Below are 26,081 nucleotides of genomic sequence, written 5' to 3'. Positions count from 1 at the left end.
TGAATGATGCTACAGACATAATTACAGACAGGGCCAGGTTCGAAAAGGGGCAGCCAGCTGCCGTGACCTGTTGGTGATGAGGGGGAAAAGAGAGCAAAGCACACAAAAATTGAGTACATGATACAAGATTCAGTCATTTTACGATGTTTTATTTGTATTGACTGCACCTGTTTATGCATAATTGGGTCACTCTACTTTTCAGTTCCATCAGTAAAAATGCTAAATTTGGGGATTTTTTCTTAAAACAACTTTGTTAACTCATTCACTGCCATTGACGTCTATAGCCGTCAATGGCAGTGAATGAGTCAATGGGTTTAACTCATTCACTGCCAATGGCTGGCAGTGAATGAGTTAACATAAACTTCAAAAGACAATGTAGCAGGAAATCTCAGCAAGTATTTGGGGTTTTTAAATGTTTTTACTAATGTGTTTGATGATTTACAACGAAATATTTGGTGTGTACTCAGAGGTTTTATGGTTAGAGTATCTAATCCAGGTTGATTAGAATAAAGGTTGGTAATAAAAGCAAGATCATTAGAAGAAACTCAACATCATTTATTGATATACACAATTCAATTATGGTATTTGCCAATTAGACTCTGATGGCCCTTTACAGCAAAATTAATGAAAGATGAGCAGTGCGACTTAAGGTATGCCGAAGACAGCAAGCAGAAAGATGATTGGACGACAACGTTTTACGGTACGGGAAGGTGGAAGTGATGTAATGAATAGCAGTCAGACACCTGAGGAAGCAGACAGATGAGTGAATGCAGATATTCCTTCTTGAACTTACACCTGAGCTTTATCACACACCTGGATTTGTAACCAGAAAAGTAAAGTATTGTAACAGTGTTTATTTCTTTGTGTAATAAAGACACATGACCATGTTCTATGATCGCTGTACTAACTTCTGAAACATCTGGATTCTTGAGGAAACAGAAATCATATTTTGGAGTATTTTTATGTAATTTTATTTCTTTTTTCCATGAACAAAGGACTGTGTACCACCAAAGTAAATTGTACACCATTTACTGTACATTACAATGACAGCACTAAAAACAAAGTGACAGAACCTCTGGCTCTTGGACACATGTATGAAAAGCAGACTTTACAGCAAGAGTATCAACAGTTTTAAAATAGAAATTTGAAATAGTTAGAACACAGTTGAGTACAAGAATAGCACATTTGATAAAGATTTGCTCAGAACCCACAGTAACAATAGTGGAGATTATTCGTCACCTCCATTCAGCATTTTTTTTTTAATGGTCGTAAAATACAAAATACCGTCATATATTTGAGAAAGGATACTGCCCCATAAGGAGCAAGAGGAATAATAGTTTGAGTAAAAATATGAACAGCAATAAACTACGTGATGTAGAAACTTACTGCCAGTCAGATGAGGAATGTATCATACTCCATCTCAGTGAAGCACAGAGCTAATTTAATACATAAAGCAAAAGATGGAAGATGCATCGAAGCTATGGTAGTTTCACATTGTACGAGTATGTCTGTTGGCAGTAAGTCAATTTCTGTTCGGTACATTTTCCAAGCAGAGATCAGAAGATACCAGCACAATCTTAGTGTCACGGCTGGGCAGCTGGTGTGTTTAAGGTATGGACCCAAAAAGCGGACGTGAGAGAACTGAACTAAAGTTAAACAAAAGGCGAGCTTTCATTTGGGCTGACACAAGAATCAAAGGCGAGAGGAGGACTACATAAACATAAATAAAGAAAAAAACTTAACTCGACAGCTAAGACTATAACTTTGTCTAAGACTGACATGGGGGAAGATAGGCAGACGACCTGACAACGAACAGTAAGAGACAAAAGACTTAAATGTGCACATGAGGTGATGAGGGGCAGTGGAGACACGTGAGGAAACAGGTGACTAGAATGAACATAATGATGCCACAGGAAAATGTAAACCTAAATACAACGGGCATGGAAACGAGACTTTCAAAATAAACAGAAAACATGACGAGACGCAGACATGACAACATGAAGGACTAAAACAAAGGTGCCAAAACACAGGGGGGAATCTACTAAACAATGAACAATAACAGCAACCTAGCATAATAGAAATTAACTAGATAAGCTTAACTAGAACATAAAAACAGTGAAACTAAAAACACTGAGCCAGGACCGTGACACTTAGGCCTGAGTACCTCAGATATCTGCTATATATCTGTTGCCTGATTTACAGTATTATGTAAATAAATAGCCATCTATTTAGTGCAACATGTTCTGGACCCTAAATATAATTTTAAGTTAAAATCTTAAGATGCACACTTATTATTATCTTCTGAATGTTGTGCAACCTCAGGCATTGTTTTTCAGTCGAAATGAACTTTCATTAAAGAAAAAAAAATTCTAAGTAGCTACAGAGAAATCCTCTCGGTGTATGTGAGGAAAGCAAAAAACGCAAAGACCAATTCAAGCTCAGCTCCTTTTACGGCCAAGGTGTAACACTGGAATTAGTCTTCAAAGGCACAATAAAGTATGTACAGCTATAGCTCATCCACCACAGACTTCAAAGTAAAGTGCACCATCATCCTACACATTCACGTATATGACACTGTGACACAATATTGTATATGATACACAGCACTGTGTAACATGCCTTTCCCCTTTTCATACCTCTAATTTTTTTTTTGTTTTTACTGTGGATACAAGTGATCTTCCTCTCATGACATTTAATGTGCTTGCAGTTCCGTGGAACGATTACAGCAGAATTTGTTGCAAATGACAGCAGAGAACATAAAATGTGCAGGTAATAAATATGTCAATAAAATAAATACATTGTGACATGCATGTTATTATTAATTCAGTAAGTATATAAGCAGTATCCATGCTCGAGGAAGCGTGTGACTTTGTGTTGGTAGACTACATAAACCCAGTCAACTTTTTTTTTAAACTTACTGATGTATAACGGTTAGTTATAGTTCACAGATAAAGAAATGTTAAATTACTAGAACTACTACATAAAGAAACATATTTATAATGCCAGTGCAGTACAAAATGACTATAGTTATCAAAACAAATGAATCTGATTTGGAAAGTGGATTACTCTTTGTGCTTGTTTTCTTCCACTGACAAACACCATCCTGAGGTCCCACCCCACCCCCACACACATACGTACACATAAGTTAAGTCCCATAAAGCATTTCAGGATATGTGGGACTTCCAAGGTAACGGGTGATCTCAAATCAGCGATACATAAGCAGCCCTTGTTGAGACAACAGGAGGAGTTGTTATCCACTGAACTTCAGGCTGGAGTCTATTCACAAGCTAACTTGCTGTCAAAGCTGGAGAGGGCAATAGCAAAGGCTTGCAGGGCACACATTGGGTAGTTATAGTCCATGGTGAACACATCTTCTGCCACACGGCCAAACTGCATCACAATATAGTCAGCTGCAGAGGGGAAAACAAGTAGGAAACAGATTATGTCTAAGCTGATTTGAAACATTTCCCCTTTTTACTGTTTCTTCACAAAACTCATAAGTACCTATTTCTTTATAGCAATATTAATACAGATAACTGACAAAATAAGCTGTATGATGTAAAGTATAGTGTAAAATAATCTGCCCCTCAGCAACAGTTCCACTAACTTTCTGTAGTTTCTCTTTGGCTGCTTTTTCACTCATTTTCAATCCAGTTTTTGTTCCTTTCTTTGGAACTATGAAAAAAGTCAAATATAACACAGTATGATGGGCAAAAAATTGTATTTTATGCCAGCAAGTGAAGCAGTGTGGGATCGTCTCAACAGAGAACAGAACAAAAGGCATCCAACATTCAAAGAAGAGCTTTGAGAGTCCTTCAAGAAACCTGGAAAACTATTCCTGAACACTCCTGAAAGAAATTCTAAATCTGTCTGACAAGTACCTATATGTAAAATAATACTGTCTAATTTAATAGCATCCACAGTATCAGGTTATGTGGCTGTCTCAAACAGTCATTGGGTAAAACAAGATTATAAAACAGAAACAGACCTTAGTCTTTAGCCTTTGTTTAGTATTTAGAAATGTTATGTGTGGACGAAAGCTTACGGTCATTGTCGTGAATAATTTGGAAATTCTTAACGGAAGCCTGAGTGACTCTGCCGTGGAAGTTGAGCACGTAGGACTGTGTGTCATCGTTCCACACAGGCGTCTTGTTGTGAAGTTCAATCACGCTCTCTGTGTTCTTGTTCTGCCACCTGGCCAGCAGTGACTCATGATCCTGTAATGAAGAAGAATAGAAAAGCCTTGGACATGGACACCATATGTATCGGATCGATTAAATAAGTATTAGAAGAGGCTGAACTGGTCAGAGCAGCTGCGACTACTGAGAAATTGGCCAACACATACATTTCGTGGCCGAATAGAGACTCTCTCGTGGTCCATGTTCATTCCAGGAATGATGACACTCATTTTTCGAGGCCCTTTAAATCCTAAGACATTGGTTTCCTACATTTAAAAAAGAGAATTAAAAAAGATAAACAGATCACCTCTCAATGCCCTTTCTTAAACAAATGTTATCCTAAGGTGGATTACTGAATGTTATTTCTGGATGCAGTTACATAAAGCTGTACTTTTCAAAGCCTTAGCTTTAGCTAATATTTGTCGTTTTGCTCACTGCCATCGTAGGACGACCGGCTGACGTCCATGTCATTTCATTTTTGACCTATTTTTAAACCATGACCTGGCAAAATGTAGCTCATTTAGTTAACCTTTATTTAACCATGACGCTCTTTTTCAAGGGAGACATGGCCACATCTCAATTTTAAACACTGCATCTGAATTTTTGCAGTGCGTTGTACTGTCATGTATGAGGTTGTTGTGGGAGGTTTTTCAGATCATATAAGTACATTTCTCATGAAAACAGATGATCAGTTACTATGCTGACAGTTAAGATATTTGCTAACTATGGCTATTTTAATTTCCTGTTTATGTAGCTACTTAGAGCTTGAATCACAGCTTGTGCTGCAAATAAAGGATGCACAGTGGTTGTCTGCTGCCAGGGCTTAGACAGGGAGGACAGAGCTGCTCCATTCACAATTCTGCTGCAACTTTTTTTCCATTTCTGCCTAATGCAGTTTTAAACAGGTTACTGGAAAAATGCATTATTTTAAATCAGTAGTATTACAGCATATTTCTAACAAAATCTAAATAATAATAATAATGCTGTATCTTTTCAGCAACGTGAAAACACAAGTATAGTCAAGTATAGTCTAGCATTTTGATGAACTCACATAGCAAATGGCTGCTAGCTCTTGACGCAAGTTGCTAGCTTCGAGGCTGGTGGTGCTCTTCATAGGGTTCAGACCGTTGTCATATACAGTGAACTTAGTTCCCATGAGGTTTGATCTGCAGACAAAACATTACACATTAAGGAATATAATGACTCTCTAAAACAAACACCGGCGGTGGGGCTCAAACTACCTGCGTGAATTAGCAGTTTTGCTATAATCTGGCATGTTTACATGTTATATTTTTCATAATACTTATGCCCACTAACATGCGCTATCCCTGCTAAATATATAAAAAACAAATAACTGGAAATAACAGGTATCCAGGTTTAATTACATAATGAAAACAGATCGCATGGTTTGACACTTGAGTTTTGAAATATGACCTGAGCTCCTTTGCAACAATTGTCACTGGTGTAAAACTTGTGTTTTTGTGCTCTCCCTGGAGTATAACTCCCTTTATCATCTCATTTAGTTTCAACTGAAACCACACCTTACAAAATGAATTATGTTGAATTCAGTAAGACTTAAGGTAGCGAATGAGATCATAAAATCGTCAAGAAGGTGTTCACAGATAAAATCACAAGTGGAGTGATTTTTCCAGAGCCTTCTACATACTGTCTGTGGATACAAACTGAAAGGGAAATAAAAGCAGAGTACAGTGTTTGCAAACCACTGCATGCTTTTGACTTCATGCCCCTCCAAATATAATTGTGTTCCACTCGAGTTCGTCCTTGTTGGCTTATGGCTCAGCAGTGATTGATAGACTGGATTTTGGCAGGTGGGTGGTCCAATCTAAATCCCGACAGACAAGGCAAGTGGCTAGTGCTCTGTCTTTAAGCAAGTTCTTACATGAGGTAAACACTGGCTGAAAAGTTGACAAAATATGGCATACAACATCCTTGACTCGATTCCCAGCGAGAGCACCTTTGCTTAATTTCATACCACCTTCTCCCTCCCTACCCCACTCGATCTTTTTTTCTCATACCACATTTACTTTCATATGTTGCACTCGCTTTTCGCTTAGAAACCTTTTTCTATAAAATGAGGAATTAGAAAACATATTCTCCGCTGTACTGTAGCGCTGATGTTTGATGTATTGTGCTGTTCAATCAATCATTAATTAGTTCTTACACTTTTTAGACTGTCAGTCATTAGTTCTTGCACTGCACACCAGTAAATGGCAATAAAGACAGAATCTGCAGGAAAATTTGTCCAACTATACTCAATTCCAGCTATGAAATAACCATTTATCTAATATTGGAGAACAACATTTGCATTTCTCGGTTATACTCGTCCAGTGTATTTTAAACAACTTTGACTTGACACCTACCTGTGCGGTGTAGGTGGTGCCATTTAGAAATGCTTCTTAAAAGCCACATGTTTAGCCGTCTCATTTAGATATCTCATTTAGGCCAAGGACTGATGAAAGGTCACTGTTCGTTCCAATTTAGACCGCCATCATTCAAGCAGGACAGTGCAAAGCTTTGAGCGGTACATCGACCAGTGGTCCAAAGACTAAAAGGTTGCACAAGCCCATATTTGATTAAACTCTAGAGGGGCTTCCATGGAGCCTTGAAGCTGTTTCTAATGATTATGTCAATCATGTTTTGTTTTGGTTTGTTTTTTAAAAAATACAATTAGATTAGAAATAGTAGTTCGAGCACAAAAGTTAAATAAGAAATCCAACACTTAGCATAATTACTCAGATTATGTATTCTGATCTGGAAGAAATTATTCATCAGTTAAAGTCTTGCACTTCTTTACTTGACAACATCCCCAACAAACTCTTCAAATCTGTGTCTCGTTGTTTTACAAATCATATTATCAATAGCTCTCTCCAGACTGGAATTTTCCCTGTTTCACTCAGATGTGCTGTAATCACACTGCTACTCAGCAAGAACAACTTAGAGTCATTGGTAATGATTATGGAGGCATTTCTAATCTTTCATTCCTCAAAATATTTAAAAAAAAATGTTTACAAACAACCGGATGAATGCCTTTCAAATCACAGCATTTATGATGAGTACCAATCAGGGTTCAGATCTAATCATAGCACAGAAGCAGCTCCTGCTAAAGTCATCAATGACCTGCAGATCAACAGTGACTCACAGAGAGTTGCAGTTTTACTTCTGCTTGATCTCACTGCTGCTTTTGACACTGCTGATCGTGACATTTTAATTTAAAGGCTGAATGACTCAGTTGGTTTACCAGGTCAAGTTCTTGATTTGCTATCATCATACCAAAAGAGGATCTAGATGTGTTCTTATGTTCTTATGTTCTTTCTTGGTACTATCATAAAGAATCATATTATCTTGAAATTCTTATACAGATGATACATAGTTTTACCCATTATCGTCAAAAAATATGTTCATATTTATCATCCCTTCCTCTGAAGCACAATGAGCGAGTCAGAAACCTTGGCAACATTTTGGACAGTGATCTCAGGTTTAATAAAAACATCAATAAGGTTAGTAAGAACTGCTTTTCGTATGTTAGAAAAGTTAGAGGATTCTTATCTCAAAGGGAAATTGGTCCATGCTTTCATAGAAATTAGTTTAGATTATTGTGGTGCTCCATTTGCAGGACTCTCACAAATAATCAGTAGGCCGACTCTCGTCGTATTCAAAATGCAGCAACAGAGTCCTTACAGGTACGCACAAATTTGACCAAGCAGTGTTGAAGTCACTTCATAGACTCCCAGTGCAATACAGAATTACCTGTAAAAGCTTTTTATTAGTTCATAAAGCTCTTAGTAGTTTGGCCCCTTGAGTACATCTCTGACTTGCTCACTGTTTATAACCCAGTCAGATCTCTCAGGTCATCAGGTCCAGAATTTTTAAATGTTCAGATGTAAGTATGCTGAGGGAGTGTTTGGTTACTGTGGTCCTGTTCTTTGGAACAAGCTGCTCACACAGACCTACACTTAATAGCTGTGTGTGTTTTTTAAAGATTTATTTTCACTACCTTAAGGTATTGTACCTTTTTAAATGCGCTTCTTTCTTCTGTGTTAAGCACATTGACTTTAGATATAATGAAATGTGCCATATAGATTAACATTGCCAATGCCATATCTAATTCCTAATGTAAGCTGCTAAAGTGTTTAATACAACAAAGCCACTGAGGACTTACCTCAGTTTGCCAATAAAACTCTCTCCACCTCGAGACAGATCAGTTGGATCAATGGAGATGAGGTAATTTGATGTTTTACTCTTTTTCCTCTTTCTCCCAGCTAACAGGAACACCTGTTACCAAACCATATTGTCAAACACCTACAGACAATCAACATGGTTTGATACCACAAAGCTGCATTATTTGAATATATACAGTGGGGCAAAAAAGTATTTAGTCAGCCACCGATTGTGCAAGTTCTCCCACCTAAAATGATGACAGAGGTCAGTAATTTGCACCAGAGGTACACTTCAACTGTGAGAGACAGAATGTGAAAAAAAATCCATGAATCCACATGGTAGGATTTGTAAAGAATTTATTCGTAAATCAGGGTGGAAAATAAGTATTTGGTCAATAACAAAAATACAACTCAATACTTTGTAACATAACCTTTGTTGGCAGAACAGAGGTCAAACGTTTACTATAGGTCTTTACCAGGTTTGCACACACAGTAGCTGGTATTTTGGCCCATTCCTCCATGCAGATCTTCTCGAGAGCAGTGATGTTTTGGGGCTGTCGCCGAGCAACATGGACTTTCAACTCCCGCCACAGATTTTCTATGGGGTTGAGGTCTGGAGACTGGCTAGGCCACTCCAGGACTTTCAAATGCTTCTTACGGAGCCACTCCTTTGTTGCCCGGGCGGTGTGTTTTGGATCATTGTCACGTTGGAAGACCCAGCCTCGTTTCATCTTCAAAGTTCTCACTGATGGAAGGAGGTTTTGGCTCAAAATCTCACGATACATGGCCCCATTCATTCTGTCCTTAACACGGATCAGTCGTCCTGTCCCCTTGGCAGAAAAACAGCCCCATAGCATGATGTTTCCACCCCCATGCTTCACAGTAGGTATGGTGTTCTTGGGATGCAACTCAGTATTCTTCTTCCTCCAAACACGACGAGTTGAGTTTATACCAAAAAGTTCTACTTTGGTTTCATCTGACCACATGACATTCTCCCAATCCTCTGCTGTATCATCCATGTGCTCTCTGGCAAACTTCAGACGGGCCTGGACATGCACTGGCTTCAGCAGCGGAACACGTCTGGCACTGCGGGATTTGATTCCCTGCCGTTGTAGTGTGTTACTGATGGTGACCTTTGTTACTTTGGTCCCAGCTCTCTGCAGGTCATTCACCAGGTCCCCCCATGTGGTTCTGGGATCTTTGCTCACCGTTGTCATGATCATTTTGACCCCAGGGGATGAGATCTTGCGTGGAGCCCCAGATCGAGGGAGATTATCAGTGGTCTTGTATGTCTTCCATTTTCTGATGATTGCTCCCACAGTTGATTTTTTCACACCAAGCCGCTTGCCTATTGTAGATTCACTCTTCCCAGTCTGGTGCAGGTCTACAATACTTTTCCTGGTGTCCTTCGAAAGCTCTTTGGTCTTGGCCATGGCGGAGTTTGGAGTCTGACTGTTTGAGGCTGTGGACAGGTGTCTTTTATACAGATGATGAGTTCAAACAGGTGTCATTCATACAGGTAACGAGTGGGGGACAGAAAAGCTTCTTACAGAAGACGTTACAGGTCTGTGAGAGCCAGAGATTTTCCTTGTTTGAGGTGACCAAATACTTATTTTTCACCCTGATTTACGAATAAATTCTTTACAAATCCTACCATGTGAATTCATGGATTTTTTTTTCACATTCTGTCTCTCACAGTTGAAGTGTACCTCTGGTGCAAATTACTGACCTCTGTCATCATTTTAGGTGGGGGAACTTGCACAATCGGCGGCTGACTAAATACTTTTTTGCCCCACTGTAAGTTAGATTAGAGTCCAGATGTTAACAACTTACTGTAAAAAAATTCCCTGACAGATATCTTGTGTAATATGTTTTTAAACCTTAAAGACTCGTCTCACCTTCTTGCCATCCTCTCTCTCCAGGTGGAGATAGTAGGTCGGATACATGCCTCTGTCCATGCCCTTTTTGTCCCTGGTGATTCTGCACTTCACTCTGACCCCCTGCGGTGCTGGGCGCAGAGAAAACTCCTCAAGGTCATCAACATCAATGGCAGGTTCACTGACTGGTGGAGTGGGTGCTGAGGCCACCTCCTGTAGGATCAAATATGGCAAGAGCCCTCGTGAAATGGTGGACTGATGAGCATTAAAGCAGAGTAATGAGTCTGGAAATCAAATTGTCCACTGGGATTAAGAATGAGCACACTGTGTCTAAAATAAGAACCTGAAGCAGAGACAGAACATTGAAATGACTGAAGGGAAAAAATTAGAGTGGAAAGAAGAGCAAAGAGAAATTATGTTATCAAAAGGGGAAAGAGACAGCAAAGGCTGGGAAGTCCATAACTGTGTGTTTCATTCTGTGCTTTTCTACCTAGTTATACTTTTACTGCATTCGCAGTGTGTTTGCACTTAAAAAGGAAGTCATTGCCAATCAGACGCTTTCCAGATGGTATAACATATGGAATCAACATCTAATGCTACTGTTCAGTTTTGACTAGACCCCCTCTTTCCTGAACTCCTCCATATATGCTGCAGATGCAAATTTCTATTTTTAACTCCATAAGACATTTTGCCACTGATACTCAGTACAATTCTTGTGTACTTTGGGATACCTCAATCTTTTCTCCTTGTTTCCCTTCCATAAGAATGGCTTCTTGAAAGCCACATATCCACTGAGACTATTTCTGATGATGGTTCAGTGAACAAAAAGTGGATCAACTAAAGGGCCAGATGTATCTCTGTCCTGTGACGGTCGCAGCAGATGGCCGCCCCTCCCTGAGCCTGGTTCTGCCGGAGGTTTCTTCCTGTTAAAAGGGAGTTTTTCCTTCCCACTGTCGCCAAAGTGCTTGCTCATAGGGGGTCATATGATTGTTGGGTTTTTCTCTGTATCTATGAAGCGCCTTGAGGCGACTTTTGTTGTGATTTGGCGCTATATAAATAAAATTGAATTGAATTGAATTGAATTGAATTGACATGCCTTTTCTGTTTTTCCCCCCATATCTTAAAGACGTGACATTTCAGAATTGGATCTTTGCTAAGTTGTCTTTTATGTGTGAATACAACACTGGTTAATCCCTTGAGTTTTATGCTTGAATGATTCATAGGCCAGGCTTAAACGGCTCAACAAAAAAGGGAAAAAAAACCTCTGATAATGGTCAGGTACAAGGACTGTACAGAACATTAGCAAAAAGCAGTTAATATCCAAAGAAAAGATGAAAGGCTAGGGCACTATGGCCCAATACCACGTTAAAAACAAAAAACTAGAAACTCTAGCTTCTTGGAAGCAAAGATTGCAAAAAAATGAAGGGTGGCTCAAGACTTTTGCACCACACTATATCTATAAACAAAGACATTTTTGTACTTTGGCTACTTTCTTACGAGTGCACTGCAACTCTCGTGTTACCTGAAAGAAGCTGTTGGTCCAGTTTATGACCAAACACTATCTAAAAGATTATCTGCATATTTTAAAAAATATGCAGATAATGAGCAAAATGCTCACTGAGGTAAGAAAACAACTGAGGAACAATCATAGCTTTAAAGGAATCACTTGAGCTGGTTAACATGGGCAGGGATAGCTCAGTAGGTAAAGTGGTGGCTGTATGATTGGAAGGTCGGCGGTTCGAATCCACTTAACGGCTACCCTGAGGTACCCCTGAGCAAGGTACCGTCCCTACACACTGCTCCCCGGGCGCCTGCTTAGTGGGCTGCCCACTGCTTCACTGAGTGAATGGGTCAAATGCAGAGAAAAACAAGTAATTTCCCCATGGGGATCAATAAAGTATCCGTTATTATTATTATTTCTGTTATTGAGTCTTCCTCAAGCAAATTGAAGTTGTATGTGTCCTCCCCCCAAAACATGACAGCACACCTGCATCCACAAGACTAGTAAGAAGCAAAGTACAATGTGTGGTCCTAGAAAAACATGGAAAAAATAAACCTGTTTCTGAAACCTGTTTTCTAAAACTACTTTTATTGCACCATGTTCATTCACTCTTGAGCTGCTGTAACATGAATCAAATGGCTGAATTGCCACATCAGCATACAGTCAAGTTCTATAGAGTCTTGCTAATGACCTACTAATTGTATTCAGGTTTGAGACCCCTGGCATATGGGAAATACTTAATTTGTTTTAAATTAAGCTATAATTGTCTGCAACTCTACTTTCAGCTGGGAAACTATCCAAACTGGTGATAAAATAGCAGATTTTTGTTTTTTATTAGCTACTGTCAAAAGGTGCTCGGTGCTGCGCAAAAAGACATGCAGAGAGCACAAATTCATGCTGTGAAATTAATTTTACCTTGCTGGACTTTTTACTAGTGGCAGAGCCTGGTCTTGTGTTGCTGTTGAGCTGTGAAGAGCTGGAGCTAATTTCATCATCATCATCCTCCTCTTCATCAAAATTCATGCTGCTCGATATACCTTCACAGGAAGGATGGAAAGAAGGATCGAGAGGAAGAAAGAACAAAAGAAAGAAATTAAATTGGAACTGTGGCTAAATACCAGACTTAAATACCAGAAATATGAGACTACCAGACTGATCCACTTGTGGCTGTGTTTTATCTGGTGTGTTTTCACTGATTACAGTCTCATTTAATGAGCAATTTTGTTGTAGTTTTTGGCACATAAAACTTGCTGAAAATGTATCTTACTTAAAGCATTGTGATGTCTTACAAGAAGAAAGCGTAGCGTTCATGCTGAGACTGCTAAAACAACATTCTTGCCACTTAAAATAATCTTTTTATTTACTTTTAATTTTGCAAAGTTAAACCCAGTTAAGCACCTGAACTCTAACCCTCATCACTCAACTCCCTCTCACAGTACACTGTGATGAAAAACTGTCATAATAGATCAAGGAAGTACGTGCACTATTACAACTCTCTCTACTACACTGTTGCATCAGTGCATTTGATTGTAAATTACAGTTCACATTTCCCTTTGCTGCATATAGATTATACAGTTTTTGTTTTAATTATGTATGGAACAATTGATGTGTGTTAGCGCTGAGTGTTTACAGTACGAATAATTATATTATTTTTCATTCAGATGCTGGATTTTAAAATGGCCTATTTATTTGGAGTTGTGTGTTTTTTAACATGAGTCAGTGGTTTTCATCCTCCCACCAACACAACGCAGCAGCAGACCAGAACGCCGTGGGTGTAAATAAGGACTTGTAGTTGTGCTATTGCAGAAGCAGTGGCAGAAGCTTTCTTGAGCGCTGTCAGTACCTTTTTTGAGCATGGTCACGCGAAGATCCTGTTTACTCTGAGACTGAGTGCAGCTCATCACGGGCTCTGCCTCGGCCTCCTCTGAGGTGGGGTGACCCACTGTCAGGATCTGGATCTGACTGTCATCCTGCTGGGAAGCCAGGCCATCGATCGCTGCTGAGTCAAAATCCCAGAAAAGAAAAACAAACTCTTTCAGAATGACTCACTTCTTTTCCACTATCAGTATTTCATGCTGTTGTAAGATTCAAGTCTAAATGAACCACTGCAAAGTACAACAAGGGCAGGTCATTCAGCAATAATTTGTGCATTAATCACATAGTCAAACAGCCTGAGTAAATCTGACAACATTCCCATTTCTCCACTTTTGGGCATTTTGTTTTATGTAATTGTTTTGCTCTGTGTCTTCAATATTCAATCAACTTCTAAAGTGTGCATTCAGGCAAAAAGAACACGTCTCCACTTGTCCTATGAAAAAAAAATTAAAAAAGAAAAGAAAAGAAAATATTGCATAGAGTTTGCAGGCATTCAGATTTACAGCTCTATTAAGGTCCCGCCACTGCATTTAAATCATGTTGTGCAGAACCTTAATTCTTTTCTTCTGTTGCATGAACTAATTTTGGGTGTAAGTTTTGGCTGCTGGACAGATGACCTCACATTTCACTCTAGAAAACCTTATACAAAGAAATTCACGGTCAACTAAATGACTGCAAGTTGTCCAAATCTCCCCTCCACTGCTGTGCTGCCAGTTGTTATGAGGTGTTCATTTTTCTCCAAACATCATGCTGTACATAATAACCAAACATCATCACTTTGCCCTCATCTGTTCAAAGGACAGTGCTCCATTCTATTGTCTTGTAGTATTTTTTCAGATGCAAACTTAAGCCATATTGTCATGTTCTGCTTTCCCCTAAGCAACCCTTCGAAACAAGTCATGCTTTTTCAAACTTTTTCTGATTGTAATGTCATGAACTTGAACATTTTTTTTATTTTGTCCAAGAAGAGCACAGTTTGACCTTGGGATGAAACTTCTAGGAAGTCTACCCAGGGAAGAGGGTGGCATTATGCTAACACACATCCGGAAGCTCCAGACTAACTGCAAAAAATGTTGGTTTTAGAAAAATGTTCACACTTGCTGATGATGAATGTACATAGCTGCATAACATCCTGTAACAGCTGTCATTTTGACGTGACTGCATATTCTACTCAGTATATATGTTATATATTAACATGCTGCTTTAACAAAATTAGGTCAGTCTTATCTTTTGATTTCTTATTCATTCCATGTCTTTCTTTTCCTTCAGAGATATGCGTGTAAAAATCAAGAATCCTATTTTTATTTTATGAAAGTATGTAGAAGGCTGCATTTTCATATCTTCATTATCTAAACTGAAAATGAACAACCTCTGATCTTGCTAGAGCTCATTTTCTAATGACTGCATCATTTCTGCTTATGCTTTAACGAATCAGAGCACGAGACAGAAGAAGAAGTGAGACAGATCAATAAGTGGTGAATCTGGCACTACTGGCCTGGATAATCTTTTACCACAGTTGAATCTAATTCACTTTCCTGGGACAAAGTCATTCCAAAGGCAAGCATCTGCTGTATTGCAGTATATCAGATGCCAAATGTCTCCAAAGTCAGATATTGTTGATCATTTTTTTGGCAAACACCTTAACTATTATATTTCATTGTGCTCAGTCTGCAATAACACACATTGAAGGTTGAACGGCATGGAAGCTTAAGGGAAACAATGACAGCAATTGTAGTTCTTTTAATCTTCTAATGTAGGTCTTCATTTGTGGTGTGTCAGTCTGTCATACATCATCACAGACACTGAGCTCTGACGACTTTGGCACCATGGCAGGGGATAAGAGGGCAGCCGAGTTTCACTCAGTTGTGCTGTTGCCAGCTGTGGCTCAAAAAAGTCACTGGGGAAACGTTATCTGAGGAGGGCATACAGAGCTTGGATAGACTGCTGAAGCTGCTGGATAGTAAGGATTTTGGCTCCTCTCTTTTTCACACAGGGGACCGCTTCTAAAAGCTGATTATTTGGTGTTTAAAAATGGATGTGCAAAGCCCAAGAACAGTATGTTTATCCATTTTTCACACAGTTTAATTAACCATTTGAACCAGCACACTGACCTTTGTGTTTCCCCTTCCTCTCCTTCTTTTCACTGCCTGTCTGTGGAGTGGAACTGGCTGATGCTTTGCCCTTTTTGGCTGAGCGTGGTGGCTGTGGATCCGACATCACCTTCACCTCTTCCTGTTCAGCTTCTTGCACTGAACACAGGAATGAACACGACTGAAGCACATGATGGGTTATAATAAATATGTCTTTCACATTAAACATTACGTTATGTTCTAGTGTAATACACAATACCATTTAAAAGTATTTGCCCCTTTTAGATATATATTTTTTAATATAAACATAACCTGAGTAAATACAAAATGCCATTTTTAAATGAGGATTTAATTTATTAAGGGGAAAAATGCTATCCAGACCTACCTGACCCAATGCAAAAAAAGTTATTCGACCCCTAAAACTAATAACTGGCTGTGCCACACTTGACAGCAAGAACTGCAACAAAGTTGTTCACATCAATGTGAAGGAATATGAAGCAATCCTTTCTACAGAATTGTTTAAATTGAGCCACACCGGAGCATTTTACATCATGAATGGCCTGTTTAAGGTCACTCCAAAGCATCCCAATCAATCAACTTTGAAGCCATGAAAAAACCTTAATCTGTATTTTTTTAGTCAGTCAGAGGTGGACTTGCCGATGTGTTTTTGGGTCATTTTTGTGGTGCACTAGAACTATGCCATAGAATAAGAAATCAGGAAGGTGGAAAACACTTTTTCACAGCAACCTATTGCAGTAAAAATGTTCAATGTGTTTATTTGATCTTACAGTCACAATCAAAGTGACTGTAAGATCAATTTTTTACTCAATGTGGGACTAATACTGGGCTGCAAATCTGTAGCTAAAATCACTGCAGGTTTACAGTCCAGAGTTTCCAGCTTAGAAAAAGTGTGGAGCAAACTGTGAACGAAGGCTAGAATGTTTTTATTCATTTTCCCGTAGCATTGTTATGGTTTATTATTCTTTTTTTTTGCATCAGAATAAAAGAATATGGCAGAGGAACATCTTTCTCTTCTCTCTACAGGAAATTTGACAGTTCTTGGCCTTAATCCCAGAAACTGTCCCTCAAAAAATAATTAAATAAATAAAAATGCTCTGCCTGGCCTCTGTGTGTAAATAAGAAGACTTCAGCGGCCCCAGATATAACAAATGGTTATGTCTATAACTTCTGTTCCCTGAAGGAGAGTAACTAGGTACAAAATATAAAGTATTGCATAATAACTTTATTTATATAGCACTTTTCAAAACATCAAGTTACAAAGTGCTTTACAGTTCGAATAAAAGCTGCACACTGATGATACGTGTACATGAATGAAATGAAGGGGAACGGATAAAGGAAACCCTAACCTATGAAAATGAGTTTCAGCATTCGCTTAAAACAAATAACAGACTGAGCCAAACTGATTGACTTCAGAAGGGTGTTCCACATTTTGGGCACTACAACCTCAAAAGCATGATCAGGTTTTAAAATCAGGCACCAGTTAGATGATCGGAGAGGCTGGATGCACTCGTCGTGGTCATCCCTCAGTTTAATAGCTGCTCTTCAGTGAGCCAGGCAAGCGGCAACCTTGTGTTGTACCTTGTTCCGCTTAACATATCTACTCATTCTGTTTCAGTCAGTTCACTCAGTACAACACACACAGCATGGGACATATGAACATACATAAATATACATTAATCAGAGGACAAGTTGGACAATCAGCACCTTAGTTCTTAACGAGCAACTGAAGGGGATGTAACGTCCAAACGATAGACAGACCAGATGATGGACCAACTAGCTGCAGCACAAAAATTAATTTAAAAATTATTTAATTTAAAAAGGGCCCATAAGTTTGCTATTCCTCTGGTGGAATCCCGTGCACCTTTGGTGACAAAACGCACAGGCTTTGGTTTCAGTAAACATTCTTATAGCGTGGACAATCCCCACTGTCCCCTGGGGACAGTAGTGAACAGAAAATTTCTGCTTTACTTGCTTTGGTTTTGGTTACTCATACCAAAATCCAAAGCAAAATTACTGCACAAGAAAACTCAAAATGAGTGCTCTGTGGACAGCCTATGCACCAACTGACCAGTGGAGGCTAACACAATCAGGCGCAGTTAAGCTAACTTCAAGCCACAGACAGCAGAGCTAACTAGCAGTAGCTAGCTAGCCCGACTCAGCAGAGGTTTTCTTGGCAAGGTAAAGAACGTAAGAAATAAGGGGTGTATGTGATAACACGGTGTATATGTACAGCCCCACGTGCACCTATGTCATCACAAGTCATGTGCCTTAAAGCAGTGAACAGAAGAGGTCTTCATCCAAGACTTGCGGGGCTGTGATATCCCACATTACGTGTAGTACTTCGAATCGACTGAAAGGGAACACAGTTTCTGCTCCTGTGTGGTTTGATTTGCAGCACTGCAGTAGATGATGCAGTGTGTTGTATTCCCTCTACATGATGTCTTATTTAAAGCTGTAAATTTTACAGCTATGCAACACTAATCATTTAAAAAACGGTTTCATGTCTGGTTTATAGTTCTAATTGGGATGTCAGGAAGAACAAACACTCTTTATAAATAAGAAAGACTTATTAAACGAACAGTGCGACTTCTTTATTTCTTCAGCTGATGTTTTTCTTTAATTCTCTGTTTAAGCTTTCTGAATCAACACAGCCAGAGAGGAGTGCAAGCTTTACCATGGTAGATAGTGCTGCTGTTGCTGCTGAGGTAGGATTCCACCAGTGGAGCCTGTTCCTCACTTTGCTTGGCCCGACGGGTCCGTGATCTCCCATCCACATTAGACTGGACCATCAGGGGCTCTTGCCTCTTCTTCTTCTGCTTCTGTTCAAGGAGTGCTCGCTGACATTTCAAGCAAATGGAAAAATAAAGGTAGAGTTTCAACAAATAGAAAAAGTCACTATCTTTACTGATCTTCACTGAAGTAATGACATTAGAGACCAAATGCCGCCATGTTTACCGTGACTGAGTACCAGCATGCCATGTCTGAAAGTGGTAGATAATCGTTTCAGTAGAAGATTATCATTTGCAATTCATTATTAAATTGGTGTCAAGAAAAAAGAACCGAAGGCAAAAAGCAGGAATGATATGTTTTGTCAGTCCATCATGGTCTCAATGTGTTTGCGTCATCATTAGTAGTGAAATTTAACAATGCGCCATTTCAATTCATTAGCTTTCATTTTCTTTCCCTGCTTTCCGCCATTTTCCCTGCTGAGCGTCGTCTTTCTTTTTTTTTACCAGTTACTTCCGTTCACTTTACCCTCATTCATTTAATAAGCACCACCACAAGGAGTCATTAAGTAGTGATTTCAATTGGCGAGGGAAATCCATTTAGAGTAGGCACATAGACATATCAATATTGGCGCCAGTGATTCAGTAAGAGCTATTATTGCCATATCGAATTTGTAGTGAGATAATTTATCTGAGTTTCAGGAGCTGGACCACAACTCCAAACACTCCTCTTCCGGCCATACGTCTATAAATGTCTACTTGTGCCACACATCCATTTGTTCTCATTTCTGCGACCCACCCTCCCTCTGCTTTTTCTCTGCTTGTCAACCTCATTCGAAGTCATCAGAGATATGCCAGGCCTGGGAGCTCGATGAGGCCTTCCTCAAACCGCAGCCTCCGGCCTAGCCTGTTGCTTCATAAACAAAAACATTTGCCATCGACATTTAAAGTTGAGGTCCTTGCTACTGCAATATAAATCAAAATTACCTCAGTTGACGGTTTTGTAAAGATTCAGCTGCTGATTAAGAGCACCACAAAGACAGAAATATATACCTTCATTCCCTTTTACAGTACTTGGCAGATATGACAGAGATTATAAAAGAGCATAGAAAGATCAGTGCTAGACATCTAACAGTGTGCTGCCTAAACCAGTATGACCAGAGGCTGAATAAAGCTATTCATTTGGCCCAACTGTCAGCTCTATGCAAGTCTTCAAACCAGAGCTCATCAAATATTAAAAAGGTTTCTATTAGTGGAAACTTCAGACTGCAGAGCAGTGGAGCGCTGTGTCCTGCAAAGCTCACTTCTTTTCCAAGGCAGTGGTGGTTAAGCTAGCAGAGGCATTTTACACAGTGAATTTATTTAATGATTAATGGTCTCACCTGTGGATAAAGCACTTAACAAACTTTCGCATAAAAGGTTTGAAAAACACAATATTGTGCATGCTTCTATCTCTTCCCCTAATATGTCCCCAGCATGTCGGATTTTTCTTTTTTTCTCATGTAGTGCACAGCAGGCTACAATTCACTTTAGGTGACTTCAAAATTGCTGAAAATTACTGAAATACAGGCAGACCTTAGGTGCTCTATTCCCATATCGGAGCAATCTGACATCACACAGACTTCTTTCACCTTTCTTAAATCGTGTATCTGTCCTCAAAGGAGTGTTGCGTATTCCTTATGCGGCGGGTTCTGCTTGTTAACTACACGTTTCTGCTCGTTATCCATGATGAGATCTGTTTGAACTCTGCTTTACAACCACCTATGAAAAATTTGTTTCTACAGATAAAAGCATGGCCATGCCAAGGCTTCACTAGTGTCAGCCATTGTAATCGCTACATGGGGAAAGTATGGGTCAGAATCTAAACTTAAGAAGAAGTCATTGCAGAATTATCAGTTCACTGTGACTGCAATATGAAGTTCACAGGGGAGGATGTCAGGTAAAACAAATTGCTTATTTTAGTTCATATTTTTTACACACACAGACCAGTACCTACATTTGGACTGCCACAGTTCCCTAGAACTGGAGAGGCACAGGGAACAAAGGAGCACAGACGTCTGAAGAAAGCACTTAAAACCTGTGGCTATCCCATCTGGGCCTTCATTAAGTCAAAGAACATCAAGTCAAAGAGATTTATGGAAAAACAACACAACAACATCAAAAAAGAAGAAAAAAGCAGGCATAACAACATTGTCATTCTGCTTGTGGCTAGAGTGTTTGAGTAACTTAAAAGGCTTTTCCCCCAACTGAAGTTCCTGAGACACACGGCTAGAGGATAAAACACTTAAACACAACCTGAGCAATGTTATATATGCAGCCTAATGCGGCAAAGGGTGCACAGAAATATATACAGCGAACACCTGCATCAAAAGGATTGGGGGCACTCTCCTGTGAGCAGCAATGTACACAATTTGGACAGCCATGGTTTGAGAGAGGAGAGGAAAAAAGCCACCCGTGTTAAAATGGAAATACCATCTCTAAACAGGAAATGTGATTTACAACAACGCCTGTCAGCAAATTACGAAACAGTCCTGGCAACGCTCCCCACACACGGTTTTGCCTTCATTCACGCGGTTATTTGTGTGAATTTTGTGCGAACGATAACTCGCTGGTAGCCTTAAATGAATACCTGGAGCTGCACACCAGCTGCAGGCACTGAGGAAGCCTCTAGCATGAGAGGCGAAAGGCAAGGACCAAAAACAAGTCCAGAAATTTTCTCCTTCCCTGGATAAATGAGACAGCCTCTACACGATGTTTCAATCAATAACAATTTGTTTAATGATGCTTACGTGCCTGAAGCCCTCAACTGAGTGACATTAGGAATTGTATTCTTTATTCATTCATTCATTCATTTAGTCACACATGAATAAAAAGCAGTTTACTTCAGAGTGAATCAGAACACATAAAACCTTATACCCACTGATGAACTATGACAAGCTTCCGCAAGCTTCTGCTGCTCTGACAAGGGAACGAGAACCCGTTTGAAGCACTCCACTTACATTATCCACTTCAGGAAAATAGCAGGACGTCAGAAGCAGCAGACTGCACTACGCATAGATAAGAGCTGAAAATGCTTCAACTGCAGCCTGAGTGTTTGTTTTGTTTGGATACAGTGCTGCTGACAACAAACAATGGCAACGGCAGTATTAGTTAGCAGGGTGTGAAATGGCCAAACATCACTTTGACTTAAGGATCCCGAGGGCCGTGCTGCGAAGTAAGTTCTTTGAGCAAGCTGGCTTAACAAAACCTAAAACCCCAGTGAGAGATAATGGGTATCACAAAGGTGGTTATCAACTTTCTCTGTTAACCCAGGCTTTCTGCTTCAGGCTGTGTGCGCGCTCACATAAAAGGGTGCATTTGATGTGTCATTTCTTTTTTCTTCTGTACAGAACTGACCTACTTCGGTCAGAGACATTATCACAGAACAACTGGTGGGGGGGGAAACAACAAAGGGCAACACTGGTACAGAACAAGAGAGCAATGCTGCAGAAAACTTCGAATCATGTAAATTTAGAATTAGTATACTTAGGGCTCTCGGTGATGACGGGTTTTTTTGCTGTTTGGCACATTAGATTTTTGAAACTTTAAACAATTTCCATTTAACATTATAGTACACTCAGCATGTTCATGTCTGTCACTGACCCACAGCCTTATGAAGGAAATGTGGAAACCCCCTAGTTTGTGAAATTAATGTCGCTAATTTAATATTCTTGGTGATGAATGGACCAACTGGTTATCTAATTTAAACTGCAATTCTAGCAGTATAAAACAACGTCAGAAGCACATTAGGCCAAGTATGAAAACATAATTATACATTTTTCCTCTTACTAAACAAATACACACTGCACACAGTTTGTGCTGATGTAACTTTCCTTGTGTAGTGTTTATGAGGTACAGCTAGTTTGCATGTATAAAACTGCACAGAATCTATATTGCACTTAAAGCACCGTGCATTAAAAGAAAGTTAAGTTCAAACAAAGCATCAGAATGGGGGAAAGGGGGATTAAAATGACTGAACATATCATGGCTGCTTGTGCCTGAAAGGTCTACTCTGAGTATTTCACTAAATGCTGATTTAGTGGGACTTTCCTACACAACCATCTCTGGGGTTTACATATGTCCCTCACTTTATGTCCACAGTGTACCCGTGTTCTGGCACAAAGCTCATATCATCTCAGATTAGTTTCTTGAACATGACAATGAGTTCACTGTATTCAGAGTTCAACAGCACACCTTTGGGATGTGGTGGAATGGGAGAGTCACATCATGGATATGCAGTTGATAAATCTTCAGCAACTGTGTGACGCTCTCATATCAGTATAGACCAAAATCTTTGAGGAATGTTTCCAGCACTTTGTTCAAGTCGATCAAAACTGGGCCCAGCCTGGTACCAACAAGGGAGAACTAATAGAATACCACTTAGAGAAATAAGAAGTTCTAGCTGGCTATTTGTGGTCCCTTGATGCAGCAGCAGAAGTTAGTGTCACGAAAAATTGCCCTCCCGTAATTGATTTAGCCTTGGTGTGACTCTTTTATCAGTACAGTAAAAGGCACAAAAGTCTTACCTGTCTGTCCAGTTTCTGCTGGCGGAGGTTGGTGCCCTCATCATCTAAAGTGCTTTAAGAAAGAGCAAAGAAAGAGGAGTGATTAGGTTAAACTGCTCTTCAGCTCTTTGTTATATCTGTAATAGAATAATGACATTACTTAAGTCAATTAAATTGTTTCCCTGGAATTTCGAAGAACATTATATACATGAAATCTTAAAGTCTTAGCTTGTTACCTAATAAAACACTATATGTTAATGAAGCTTCTCGCAAATTTCACAAAACAATGACTGTGTTTCTGCCTCGAGGTATTTTGTTTTCACATCATGAGCTATATCATCCTCTCTGCTGTGATTACTTCTTCACAATAAAAATACATAATACAAGTCATTATTCTCTGAAAAGTAAAATCTAATCATTCATGTAAATAATTATTATGCTTTGGGCACCATTTACCAGAGAAGGATACAAAAATAATGCATACATTTTTTGTTATTGAAAACTGCTTTCACTTACAGTCACGTGGAAAAGAAAGCTTTGACAGGACTTAGGAAAAACTAAGTATACTCTGCTAATCAAATACATTTGATTAATTGGTCATCAGCAACTTCAAGCACCTCTTAAAGAAGAGGTTTTAGCAATACTCTGATATTGAGCTTGTTTTGCAGCCACAGGGTCTGGGCACCTTTTCAGTCATTGAGTCAACCACGAATTGCTCTGTATAACAAAAGTCAAATGTGAGGCCATCTGTCCAATAACAAAAGCTTGGCCCAAATTAGGCCATCTAACAGGATAATGCCCCAAAGTACAGAAGTACATCTACAACAGAATGGCTAAAAAAGAAAAGAATCAAGGTGATACAATGTTCCAGTCAAAGTCCAGCCCCCGATTGAAATGCTGTGGTCAGACCTTAAGACAGCCATGCATAAACAAATATATTTAAATGCAAATTAAGTGAAGCTATGATAGAAAGAAGAGTGGGACAGATTCCTCCACAATCATGAGAGAGACTGATAAAGTCAAACACAAATAAATAAATAATTTCCCCCAGGGATCAATAAAGTATTCTGATTCTGATTCTGATTCTGAAAACAATTACTTCAAGTAACCGCTGCCAAAGGTGGCTCTACAAGCTACTAAATCATGCAGTGTACTTAATGTTTCACAGAACTGGAAAGAGTACTGTGAAATCTTTCTTTTTCACAGAACTGTATCTGCTGCAGATACCGAATATGGACACGGCCCAAATGAGAATGTGTAGAGTACATGAAAACAATATTTCAGATACAAAGCATAGTAACAATGCACCCGTCAGCAACACGAGTATAAAGGAGATGGCTCTGCTGAGTTAACAGTGTCATAGCATTTTAGATAAAGATACTTATATCCTCTGGGTGGTTTATCGTGATACACCATGCAGAAGTTAAATAACAGCATACTAAGCACTTAAATCACTTTTCAAAAAGGTTCCATACAATAATAACTGTCAGGGGAGTTATTAGAAAGCTGTCAGATAGTCTCTCAACGAATACAGCAAAAACATAAACAGAGGTGTCATTTGAATATTGTTCAAAGTGATGTTGATGATGCATTTTGATTTTCCTAGCAATGGACAGAATATAAATGGCAAAAGTCCAATATAATCTCCATAAATTAATTAGCAGTAGCAAAGCTTTAAATGTTTTGTGACGAGGAAGCATAACACAGCTTGAGCGACTGAACGCACATACACACAGCTACTCCGCTCAGTCAACAAAGATTAAGTGCTACTGAAGCAAACAACATTTCTGTGGATATTTGTTGAATCCATGGCTCAAACTTAAGAACACTTAAGAAACTGTATCCTTGAGTAAATGGAGAGGAACGTCTGCCACAAGAAAAGTAAAAACAGACGAGTTAAGGATGATGGGTTTTAAAGGCTGTTTGGGGCATATTGATGATTTTTCTGCTACATAAATAAAACTGAAACAGAAATTGCTTCAGATCCAGCATTACATGTTTACCAGTTGACCCTTAAAGGTAACATAAGGCAGTCACCGGTACACTGACCACATTGTTCACAGTGGAGACAATCACTGAAACGTCTCTTGCTGCATGTGTCTGCCGTCGATAGCTTCTGGCAATCCAGAAGCTTTGCTGGAAGCTGGACACTAATGGAATCTACTAAATGACTTCAATAAAGTGAAAGGCTTTGTGTTGCCTGTATCACCACAAACTAGATAAAGAAGTCTCCATATTAGCTACAGTATTTTAGTCACAGTCCAATTAGTAGATGAGCCTTTCACCAGGGTATTGTGTTGGTCTTTTAGAGGATGCTATTATCCCCATGCTCACTGAAATGTTTTATATCTCTCAAAAGCATTCCTGTGTCCTTTGCAACGAATTTGGTATCTGATGCAATGCAAATAGACCCTAAGGACAAAAGGAAGTCGCACAAGCTCACTGCAAGAACACACCACACAATAACCTACACACTCGCCTGACCTCGTCCTGCACCAACGATTCTCTGAGCATGCTTTGCTGAACAGTCAGCTATCCTCAGCAGAGCCGGCGTATACTGTATCTCTGTCTGCACGAACGCCACTGTTCACTTGAGCAATATTTGACGTGACATAATGACATACTGCCATCTGCAAATGCCTAAAGGTCAGCATAGCATGGGCACCCTGGGATATTGTGTCGTTCTAAAGCACAAAATACACGCCTGCATTGTTAATTTTAGATTAAAGAATATGCACGATCACTTTGTCTGCAAATATATAAACCTTTCTACGCCCTGACTCCATAGCCCCGATAAAGATAATTGGAAGAGGATGGACATAAACCTTATTAATATCATATCTACCACCAATACTCCAATAACCACTTACTCATCTTTAAATAACCCACTTCAATCACAATCAAGTGTTTAAAATGAAAAGACTGTTGATAAGATGATAAGAGGACTGAAGCTTCCGATTAGTCTTTGCTAATCAGCCTGATAACATTTCATACTACGAATAGTTGGCAATACACATCATGATTTAGAGCTTAAAGTAATGACTGACCAAAAGTAGAAAAAATAATTGCCAGGTAATAATTACGTTAGGGA

The 26,081-nt window shown here is 39.3% G+C and overlaps 1 protein-coding gene across 4 annotated transcripts in view; it reads right to left on the bottom strand.

Moving 5' to 3' along the window:
* Window positions 1-955: 955 nt before the first annotated feature.
* Window positions 956-26,081, bottom strand: part of tub (TUB bipartite transcription factor) — a 66,550-nt gene continuing 41,424 nt past the window's right edge. For 2 of the 4 annotated variants that reach the window (XM_026167365.2, XM_026167384.2), the window contains exons 2-12: window positions 23,012-23,063; window positions 18,395-18,557; window positions 15,721-15,858; window positions 13,578-13,733; window positions 12,650-12,771; window positions 10,255-10,446; window positions 8,359-8,471; window positions 5,230-5,344; window positions 4,346-4,444; window positions 4,046-4,217; window positions 956-3,410 (exon numbers count right to left, since the gene is read on the bottom strand). In XM_026167365.2, coding sequence (XP_026023150.1) covers window positions 3,277-3,410; window positions 4,046-4,217; window positions 4,346-4,444; window positions 5,230-5,344; window positions 8,359-8,471; window positions 10,255-10,446; window positions 12,650-12,771; window positions 13,578-13,733; window positions 15,721-15,858; window positions 18,395-18,557; window positions 23,012-23,063 — 1,456 coding nt within the window. In that variant the 3' untranslated portion in view covers window positions 956-3,276. The remainder of the gene's footprint in view (window positions 3,411-4,045; window positions 4,218-4,345; window positions 4,445-5,229; window positions 5,345-8,358; window positions 8,472-10,254; window positions 10,447-12,649; window positions 12,772-13,577; window positions 13,734-15,720; window positions 15,859-18,394; window positions 18,558-23,011; window positions 23,064-26,081) is intronic. The other 2 variants (XM_026167375.2, XM_080298293.1) reach the window with 1 other exon arrangement.

Source organism: Astatotilapia calliptera, chromosome 1 (genome assembly GCF_964374335.1).
Source record: "Astatotilapia calliptera chromosome 1, fAstCal68.1, whole genome shotgun sequence".
In the NCBI taxonomy this organism is placed as follows: domain Eukaryota; kingdom Metazoa; phylum Chordata; class Actinopteri; order Cichliformes; family Cichlidae; genus Astatotilapia; species Astatotilapia calliptera.
The sequence above is the reverse complement of the archived record's forward strand: the minus strand, read 5'-3'. Positions and strand labels throughout refer to the sequence as shown.